The sequence below is a fragment of the Monodelphis domestica genome, chromosome X (assembly GCF_027887165.1).
Source record: "Monodelphis domestica isolate mMonDom1 chromosome X, mMonDom1.pri, whole genome shotgun sequence".
NCBI classification, from domain to species: domain Eukaryota; kingdom Metazoa; phylum Chordata; class Mammalia; order Didelphimorphia; family Didelphidae; genus Monodelphis; species Monodelphis domestica.
Genome location: NC_077235.1, coordinates 4,094,251 through 4,104,412, shown reverse-complemented (window position 1 = coordinate 4,104,412; position 10,162 = coordinate 4,094,251). Strand labels below are relative to the sequence as shown.

Genomic DNA, 10,162 nt, shown 5'->3' with positions numbered 1-10,162 from the left:
ACTCAGAAGGGTCCCTCGAACCCTCTTTGGGAATCGAATTGCCTTTGGAGCCCATTTCTGTCCTCCTCAGAAAGCTGCTTTGGATGGCTTTGTTCTCCCAGCCTGCCTGGAGCTCACAATAAGTGGACATCTAGGTGGCAGGTTCATCGCCAGCCACTATTTGAGACTGAGATAAGACCCTTCCTTTAGAGGACAAAGAGGACACCCCATTGCGTGCCCAGCATTCTGAAGCAGAAGCATGAGGCCTCTGAAGGTGACCAATGTAGTATAACAGCTCAGACCTCAGTGTTTCTTTGGGCTTTAGGCCACACCGCAATGCCACCCTCATATCTCCACTAGACTTGACACCTCAGAGGGCCAGGTACTGTTCCCTGGAAGTCTTCCTATTCCATACCAATTTTCCCTAAGGTAATAAGGTTTGTTTAACAACACTAGCAGTTTTAGAATAATTTCTGGTTTGCAGGTTGCCTTGCAGACTAGGAGGTAGATGCCATTATTATTCCAATTTCCAGATGAGGAAACTGAGGTTCAGAGAGTGTGAGATCTCCCCAGGAATGAGAGGGACAACAGACTGGGGGAAAGCACAGGGTAAGGAAAGTGCAGAGTACAGGAGAAGCAACAAGTAACAATGAAGAGATACGCAGTGGCAAGCTGGAGGGAGGGAACTAGGGATACCCAAAGAGCAACATTTTATTTCAGGCCTGAGAATAAGGAGGGGTTTCTAAATGCTTTGTAGCATCTGGCTGATAAAAGAGCACATTCTAGCCTTGGAATTAACACTCTGAGACAGAGTAACAGGAAGGAGAAGGAGGGGCCCTGGCCGGCATAACAAAGTTACTCTATGTGCCAACTTTGGGGGCTATGAACCCCTCAGCTGGCACAAAGTTCGAATCCACAACCCAATATCATGGAAGCAGTGGCCTTCGTGTGGTTCTGTTTGGAGACATAGGGTGTTATGCTGTGTGCAGGGGCTGCATTGGTAGGAAAATGAGGTTTGTGTGGGTGGGTGGGTGTGTTAGAGAGGGACAGGGATGGCCGAAAGAGGTCAGAGGCTGCATTCATCTCAAAGCCCAAACACACAATGGCAATATGGAATTCTCCAAAACCAAAGCCAAATCAATGGCACAATGCCAGTTCCAGTATTTCAAGACCACCTCCTGGCCCAAATCAGCTTTTGAGAGGGCTGTGCTTGGATGGACCCTGCCATTTGGGCATATATCATGATCAGGGTGGCTGCAGAAAAAAACGAGGGGAAAGGAAACACATGTGAGTAGAGATCAGAAAACAATTGGTTAGGAATTCAGAGGACTTCTCTGTGTTTATTGGAGATACTTGTCTGACTGAGTGATGGATAGCTTGTAGGGGACCCAGAAGCCTGAAAGCCCCTCAATACACATACGTATGGAAAAGGGAGGGGAAGAGCCCTGGGCAACAACCAAGAGAAGTAATGCTCTATGGGGCTCTGGGAGGAAACTTGGCCTCCTGTACCTAAAAGTAGGAGGGGATCCTTGGTTGGGATCAAAGGATATTGGTTCGCCTCTCATCAGTCACACCCGCACACACCCTCGCAGAAGCTCTGGCTGTGTCCAATAAATCATCTGTCTAAGGGAAGTTAGAAAGGGTTGGACCCATGGTCTAAAGCACTGATAACCTCAGAGACATCCCTGTGTCTTTGAATGGAGTCTCTGGTTCCCTGCGGTTTGGCCCAGGGGCCCTTCTTTCCACAGCTCACACTTCTGGAGCTGCTCTGCCTGGGGTCCTGGCTCCCACTTCCCAGCCAAATCCACCCCCTCTTTAGAGAAAAGCGGAAGCAGACTGGCCTGTCACCATGGAAACGTGTTCTCTTGCTATCAGGGGGAAAAGTTCTGTAATCTGAATGCAATCTAATCATTTAAAAGGGGCCCAATACACAAAAGAGGTGTGGACCTGGAGGTACCTTTGCTGACCCTCCTTCTCCCCCAAACCTCTAAGGAAGATGGGTTAAGGTGTGGAAGAGGGCCCGAATGAGTGATGTGGGGATGCATGGGCCCTGCACAAGACTAGCACCAAGAGCTTTAGGCATGGAGGTTTTTTCAATAAAGAGTGAAGTAAGGCTCTCAGCTGAGTGAGTGGGACTAGGAGAGCCATAGCAGGTTTGAGGACAGACGAATAGGTTTCACAGCCCTTCTTCCAAACTGCCCTACTGCCCCCTGACGCTGGGGACTCTCCTTTTGAATCTGCCTCCTCTGGCTAGCCCGACAACATGGCGGGTCCTTGGGAGCCGATGGCTGACTCGATGGGCACCAAACATCTGGCCCATCTGCCTTTCACTGGCAGCATGCTTGAAGGTAACCTCAGAAGGAAAATGAGAGAGTCATAGACATTTGCCATAAGTACTTTATTTTGTCCAAAGGGTAATATGGATAACATAAGACTGATACAAATTTGTCACTGGCTGGATAATACAGGAATTCCCAGGAAGCCAGGTGGGGATGGCCTCCTGAAGATCCCTTGGTTCTTGCCAATGGCAAAAGGACAAAAACAATATAATGAAAAGATACACTTGCAAGCTGCAGGGAAGTTAGGATCCCTAGAGAGTACCATTTGCTTTTCTACTGGAGAAAAAGGAGGGATTTCGAAATGCTTTGGAGCTTCTTGCTGACCAGCGAACAGAATGGCATCCGTGTCGTTTCCAGTCAGAGGCAGAACATCCAAAGGCTTGGCATGCAGAACTATTAGAACTAGGTTAATATACTACGTGCGAGCCCCTTCCCTCGTGCCCCACGAACCCCTGCTACTGCATGAAGCCGTGTCCTATGTATCCGAGTGTGTGTCGGGGGGGGGGGGGGCTGGCTTCTGGGGATGGCTCAGTGGCCGAGGGTCTATGCACATGCAGGCATATGTCTGGGGGCTTTCTTTAAAAGGGGTTGGGGGCACAGGGTCAGCAGCTAGAGGTGACAAGCAGCATCTATCACAAAGCTGGAATACACAATGGCAATGCTCAATTCTCCAAAGCAGTCATAGAACCAAACCCAGAACCCGATGGAGTTCCGCCAGTGCCACGTGGCCACATTTAGCGCATGAGAAGACTGTGCTTTGGTCCATCCACGCGCTCCAGCTTCTCGAAATGTTTCCTGGCATTACGGATATTGATCAGGGTGGCTGCAGAAGCTATGGGGTGGGAAGGGGGAAGAAAAGAACACAAAGAAGACATGAAGAGTATCCGGGGAAAAAAGCCGGACTGGACAGCAAACTGTCTTTGTTCATCTTAAAGATGCAGCAGCAAAAAGGCCCACTGAGAGCTGGCCTGTTTGGACCCCCCCAGGGGTGGCTGCTGGACTGGAGCGAAATTATTTTAGTTGTAAGGGGGACAATAGCAACACCCTCAAAAATCATCTCCAAATCTTTTCTAAATGATTCCAAGTTGGCTTAGAATGTGTTCTGAGTCACTTTACAAACTGTAATAGGAGAGCGAGGCTAGAAGAACAAGCTATGATACTTGTTAACAGCAAAGTAGGGCTTGAAAGAATTCCAGAGAAATCCATCAAAAGGGAAACTGACTCTGCAAGCCTGGAATTGCTGAAGCCTAAAAGTCCTTCCTGGGCCCAGGCCTCTAATCACAAAAGAACAACTTGCATTCTCAGATCCAAGGAAAATGCACGCTTGAGATGGGAAGTTTGCCTCCCTCTTTAAACAGGCCGAAGATAAAGAGCCACTTATTTCCAAATATTCTAGGGTGGTCCTCCTGGAATCTGACCAGTGCTCTTGTGGGCCAGGCCCTGTTCTCACTGTACTTCTGCCCTCCTGAGCAGTCAAGCCATGCCGATGTAGTCAAAGTTGATTCCTGAAGAGGAGGGGGTGAGCGTCACCTTGGGCACTCACCTGCTGTGGCTGGGAGCTAGCTAGCCCTCAAGTAGAGCCTTGAAGAAGCTCACAGGTAACATGGGACTGGGTACAGTCTGTGGGAAGGCCCGAGCCCAGGCCGTGGACTGGCACGGCCACCGAGCAACAAGCCACTTGGCTAGTACACGAGTAAACAGTCCCTGATTTCTACAGTATTTTTATTTAGTGTACAATATATTTACAACAGTAAAGTTAACAGAGGGCAATGGCAAAAGCATTTGGACAAAAGAATTCATTTCACTAAAGCTGGTCCTCCTTCAGGCTTGCCTATTTGGCTGGAGGATGGTCCGCTCTTCCTTCCTTCCTTCACCACTCAGACCTAGCTGGCTTCCAAGGCTGGTCCACTCCACCCCTTGCACTCAGTGAGGATGGGGGCTTTAACTCCCCCAACTTCCTATTTGCTCAGTAGAGAGAGGCACTGAATAAAAGGCCTCCTATTGGAGCTAGAAGTCACCTTAGTTAGACATTAAAAAGCATTCAAACAGACATGTGCAAGTGAGTGATCAGACATGTGCCAAGCCACTTTTGACTTGAGTCAGGGGAGGAGGGTACAGTGAGGCTTCAGGGCTGCCACTGGGCCCAAATGGTACAAAGGACTGAGGAACTTTCTTCCTTCCCAAGTAAACCTAGGAGGGCTCCAGGGTGAGAGGAGGAAGTTCCCTTTCCTTTCCAGAGGAAACAGATTAGGGAAGAGTGAGTGCCTCACCCGCATATCCAGAACAGTGTTGGGAAGCTAAGCAAACTGGCACTGTGGCTGAGCAGAGTAGCAAACCAGCAGGCATTGAGGACACGCTTTATCCGATGTGTGGCAGGCGGGGAGGGAGGTACACTCACATACCCACATACACCTGCCAGGTTAGATCAGGAGAATTTGTAGTGGGACTCAACAAATCTGTGAAAGTGGAACACACTCCTCCTCCTCCTGGCTCAACACAAACTTCTCATTAACAAACTTTGCTCTCCTGGGAGAAATCTATGGCAAGAGGGCAGGACTGGCACCTGTGCATTCACACAATCATCAAAAACTGAAACAAAGGAAAACTGTTCTAGGTGCCAATTGGTAACCTAGCACCCTAAGCTAGGAGGAAGGCCCAGAAGATCAAAGATAGCCCCACCTGGACTTAGCACCAGATCCAGTGGCTACTCTGAATCCAGGAACTAAAGCCTGGAGGCCAACACATTTTCATCCTCTAGCACAATCTGAGAATGTGGCAACTCAGGATTGAGAAAAAGACCATGGCATGTACTATGAATCCAGGAAAGCCACCTGGCATTTCAACGTTCCAAGATCAGTGCCTCCATTTCCTAGTCAGTCAATCAACATCACAAGACCTACAGCGTGGAATTTTGTTTCTGCCTTCTTTAAGAGCCTAGATAATTTGGAACCTGTTTCCAGATTGTTTGGGGTTCTAGTAAGAGAAAAGTAATACCACTGAGAGTCTTGAGAGTTGTCTGTTTGCCTTAACTTACGTATCGATGGATCAGACATGACAACCATCACGTAGGTGTTGGAAGTGAAGATGTCAATGAAAGCTGCAAAGTTAGAGTTCCGGACTTCCATGCTCTGGAAGGAGGCCGCCAGCTTGCTGGAGGGGAAAGGAGAAAAGCTGTTTAAAAACAGAACCACATCGTTTTATATAGACACATATATTTTTCTGTCAAATGATGCCTTCTCTAAGTGTGATGAGGGGAGGAAGGGAGGAAGATGCCAGGGAATCTGAATGTAACCAACAAACAGATGAATGAAAAGTCAACAATCAAAATCAGAGAACTGCATCTCTTCCTCGGAAACATCGACCCCTCAATGTCACATTGCAGACCCACTGTCAAGCCTCTTCTGCTTTCTAAAGTGAAGAAGCAGATGACTTCCTGGTCATGTGGGCAATAAGACAGTAGACTAGCCATTTTCTGTGATCCCCAGCACCTCTCAAATATTTCCAAAACAGACCTGATGCACCAAAAGAGAAAGCAACTTGAACTATTTCCCTGCTCTAAGATACTCAGAATCCCAAAGGAGGGTCAAAAGATCCCCCCAAACCCAAGAACCGACACTCCTGACCCTGAGTTTACACAGCATTCTTTTCCTAGATCCTACGCTATGGGCAGCAAGGCCAAACTAGCAGAGCCCAAGGACATGACACAGGCTGACATCAAAAGCTCTCCCTCTTTCCAGGGCCAATAACAGGCCCGGCTTCTGGCTGTGAAAGTTTGCTCAAGGCACAGTAGTCAGCTTGGTCAAAGCCCTTCAGGGCCAAAAGCCTCCTAGGGGCTGCAATGCAGAAGCACTGGTGCTGGTGCTGGGGAAAGCGGGCTTTAAACTGCCAGTGCTGTGAGAGAGTACTAAGGAACAGAAGGGGAGGGAAGAGGAAACAGTTAGAGAAAGAGACACAGAGAGACTCCAGTATTCAGTTGGATCAAACCATGAAATGCTCAGTAGTGTAGGAGAAAGCTGAGATCTCTGGGATCCAGTCCCCAAGACAACCACCATTAGAGGGGAGGGAGTCAGGAAATGAGCAATAAGGAAAGTAAGGGGGCAGGGTGGGGGGGAACCTGAAAGGATCAATGATTTCAGGAAGAAAACCCAAAGACCTTGAACATAAACAGATAAATAGGAAAAATGGTAAACAACAGAAGGAAATCAGACCTCTAAATCTGGTCAACGAGTTCAGGCCTCTGTGAACAAATACTGTGCAGTGAAGGGACATGCCTTAACACTTGATGAGACAAGAAGACCCTGGGAAACGTGAGAGCACGGAACCTAGGAACGTACTGTTCTCAAGTGCTTCAAAAGAGAAATGAGAATTATGAAAGCAAAATTTTTGCCCTGCACAACAGAGACAATGAGCAGAATAGAAAAAGTGGACTTTGTCATGGCAAGTCTCACCAAAGTGACAAAGGAGAGACTCTTCTGGGAAGGCATATACATAGAAGTGAAGGACAACCTAGAAGCAAAACCCAAGAACGTGAAAAGAATATGTGCTCCCTAGAAAGTGAAAGGTCAAGGGAATAAACAACAGGGAAATGCTACTGGAAATCTGACTATGAAGCAGCCACTGAAATGGAAACCAAGTAAAGCAGTTGGGTCAATTCCCTATGAGGTCCCAGAACACTTTTTTGCCTGAGCAAAGTGTTCTCTAGCCACAGGATTCACATTTATCTTTAGACTGTCATTCTTCGCTGAAAAAAGGACTTTCCAAAGCACTAGCCAAAATCTTTCACTTGCTCGTTTTTTCTTGGAAGTTAGTGGCTCAAGATGCCACAGACCTGAAACATTACCATTACTCATGGCCTGCTCAAATGGAAAAGAATCTCTCTCATCTCTATTCTCCTGATAGACTTGGAAAGAACCCTAAAAGCACCAAAATGATTTATTCTCCATCTTGAATACCACAATTCTGGTGCCCACGGCCCACTCTCCTCATGATGCTAATTTCAGAGAAGGAATAAGCACTGATTCTGTGCAGACCAGAGACATCAAGAGGAACATCTAGAACACACGGACACATAACTCAAGGCGAGTGCCCCATGGGAAAACACAGGCACGGGCCATGTCCAAGAGGAGGCACTGAATATAAAACCACTGTGTTTCCCACTGGCCCGCAAGGCCAAACCTGGACAGAGGGGGCCTGAACCCATTACCAATCCAATTCCTACAGGGGCCCCTCTGCTGGGATGCTTTCAAGTTTATACTTTGGATTCACCTAGTCACCTACTGAGCTAACTTCAGAAAGTCAACAAATCCCTCATGTTCCATGTATGGGACACAAAAAAGAACCAGGAAAATCTGGGCTCAAGTCCCATCTCTACCTGTTAGTCCTTCTGGGACCTTGGACCCAAGAGGCACCACTTGCTCACATTACTGAGCCAAGACTTGAATTCAGATCCTTTGACTCCAGACCCACGGAGCTCTCTGTTATGTCACATTCTGCCAAAGCCAAACTTGGCATAAGACCACAGCATTGCTTTTGGGTGAGGCCAAAGTCACACTGGCAGAGCTTGTGAATTGAACCTGAGCACAGACAGACTACCTAGAGGCAACTAGGTGGTGCGCTGAAAAGGCCACTAGAACTGGAGTCAGGAGGATCTGCGTTCAAATCTGGTCTTAGGTGCTTACTAGCTATGTAACCCTGGGTAAGTCACTTCACCCTGTTGGCCTCAGTTTCCTCATCTGGAAAATGAGCTGGAGGACAAACTACTCCAGTATCTTTGCCAAGAAAACCCCAAATGGGGTCTGAAGAGTCAAATACAATTGATACGAATTGACAACACCATAGACAAAAGTCCTCTCCAGATCCCCTCACTAACTGCTTTCTCCGGCACCAGAATTCCAAAGCGGGACTAAAACCAACAAAGACCTCGTTTTTCAAAGAGGTTGCTGAGCAAAGCATTGTGTCTCCAGAGGTCCACAGGAAGTCACGAAAGGAGACAGTGGCCTGGGAAAGCAGGATCAGGTCCACGGGACAGATGGACAGAGACAGAGCAGCAGGAACGGCTCTCACCTGCAGCTCAGCTTGAACTGCTTGATAATGTTGCTGATCTTCTCAAATCTGTGGACATCACGTTGCTCTTTACACTGGTAGTGGGAAATGACCTGTGGAGAAGGAGATGATGACGAGCAGCCATCAGTAAGTGCAAGGGACAGCCCCGCTCTCCACAGATGTCTGCGATAGGCAAGCATCAGACCATTGTGACCCAAACCCACACTCGGTTTTCTGAATACCACCAAAAGCTGAGCAGGGGTAGATTGACTGTTTTTCTGTCAAAGAAGCCCCAGATGAGGAAAACCTCCTCCAGCTGAGCTGCAGAGTTGTGGCCTGCACACTCAAAGTGCAGAATCAGAATTAACCGGCTCTGTGCCAAGGGGCTAGAGTATGCCAAGGGGACGTTCTTCTACTATTCCAGACACGAAGGCCTCCTGGCCTCATTGTTGTGCATTTTGTTTGGATCTTGGAGGCCAGGCTACCGAGCTGGCCTGGTTTAACACCAGTGATGTGCCTCAGACTTGTTTTCCCTTTGCTTCCTCTTCTCTTGGGGCATAGAATTCTCAATAAGCACTTAGAATTCTGTAGATGCCCCCTTGGAAAAGTATCAGCCTCGACTTCTCTTGAGTTGGGATGCTTGGCTAATGCGGTGAGGAGGAGGGGAACCAGGACTCACAACAATATCCTAACGATTTCTAGGTAAGAGTTTTCCTCAGTGACTGTGTGATCTAGAAATCCCTTGCAACAAGGTGGAGTATTTGCTTCTACAGAGCAGCTATGGAAAGTGTATCCTGGCCATCCTTTACTTATAAATGGTCACCAGGCAGCTGCTGCCCAAACCTCCCCGAAGATCCAGCCCCTGGTGTTAGCTGCTACCCAAGTTTCACGGTTCAGCTACATTCCCAGTTAGCTGTGGTGGGCTGGGCTGGGCACTGCTTGTAATCTGCACAAGACTGGAGAGGCCCTAGAAAGCTTGGTGAGTCAATTCCTCTCAGGTGCCTCACAGGAAGCAGGAAGGGCAGGAAGGATCTGAATTCAGATTTATAGCCTCAGAGCAAACTGAGTGGCCCACTCCATCCCCTGGGACACACACACTTGTCCCCTCTAGGCTAGCAGAGGCAACAAGGCAATCAGGCTTTCGTTTACATACTAGTCCAGGAGTGAAGGTCAGAGTGACAAAAGGTGGCTGTGAGGAATGTGCCTCCCATTCTAGTCAGGTTTCCCAGGAAAAAACGGAAACCCTGGAGCTGGGCCCTGGGTGAAGAGCAAGGAGAGATGAGAGGGAAGGGACTGCCAAGAGGAATTATCCAAAGCCCTCTTCTGGTTCCGTCTCCGAAGCATGCTGGCTCTTGGGAGCCCTTATTTCCCCCTAATAAAAAACTAGCACCCTCCAATCATTTCTATTCTGGGCAGAACTCTGACTAGGCCAAATTTAAGGCAGCTGGGAAAGCACTGGGCTTGGGAGTCAGAGAACAACTAGGTTCAAATCTCTCTTGCCCCAGACTGTGTGATCCTAGGTAAGTCATTTAACTTGCTACTGAGGCCACATCTAATCCAATCTCCACAAATCACATACCAGAAAACTGAGGCTGACGAAGTGACTTGCCTAGAACCACAGAGCCAGTAAGGGGCAAAGGTAAGATTTGAATCCAGTTCTCGTGGACTCCAGGACCAAAGATAAACTCTTTGAACCTGGGCACTAAAGAGTCTTTAGCTGACAATCATTCCCTGTTGATTTTTATCATCTCCTGCATGGTGGGGAGGGGATCAGAAGAGACTTAAAACCCAACAAACTTAGG

The 10,162-nt window shown here is 48.1% G+C and overlaps 1 protein-coding gene across 10 annotated transcripts in view; it reads right to left on the bottom strand.

Moving 5' to 3' along the window:
* Positions 1-2,358: 2,358 nt before the first annotated feature.
* RRAGB (Ras related GTP binding B) overlaps positions 2,359-10,162 on the bottom strand; it is a 119,570-nt gene continuing 111,766 nt past the window's right edge. For 5 of the 10 annotated variants that reach the window (XM_056808732.1, XM_056808728.1, XM_056808737.1 and 2 more), the window contains 3 exons: positions 8,382-8,473; positions 5,353-5,468; positions 2,359-3,150 (listed from right to left, as the gene is read on the bottom strand). In XM_056808732.1, coding sequence (XP_056664710.1) covers positions 3,053-3,150; positions 5,353-5,468; positions 8,382-8,473 — 306 coding nt within the window. In that variant the 3' untranslated portion in view covers positions 2,359-3,052. Of the gene's footprint in view, positions 3,151-4,026; positions 5,469-8,381; positions 8,474-10,162 lie in introns of those variants that run through there. The other 5 variants (XM_056808729.1, XM_056808730.1, XM_056808727.1 and 2 more) reach the window with 1 other exon arrangement.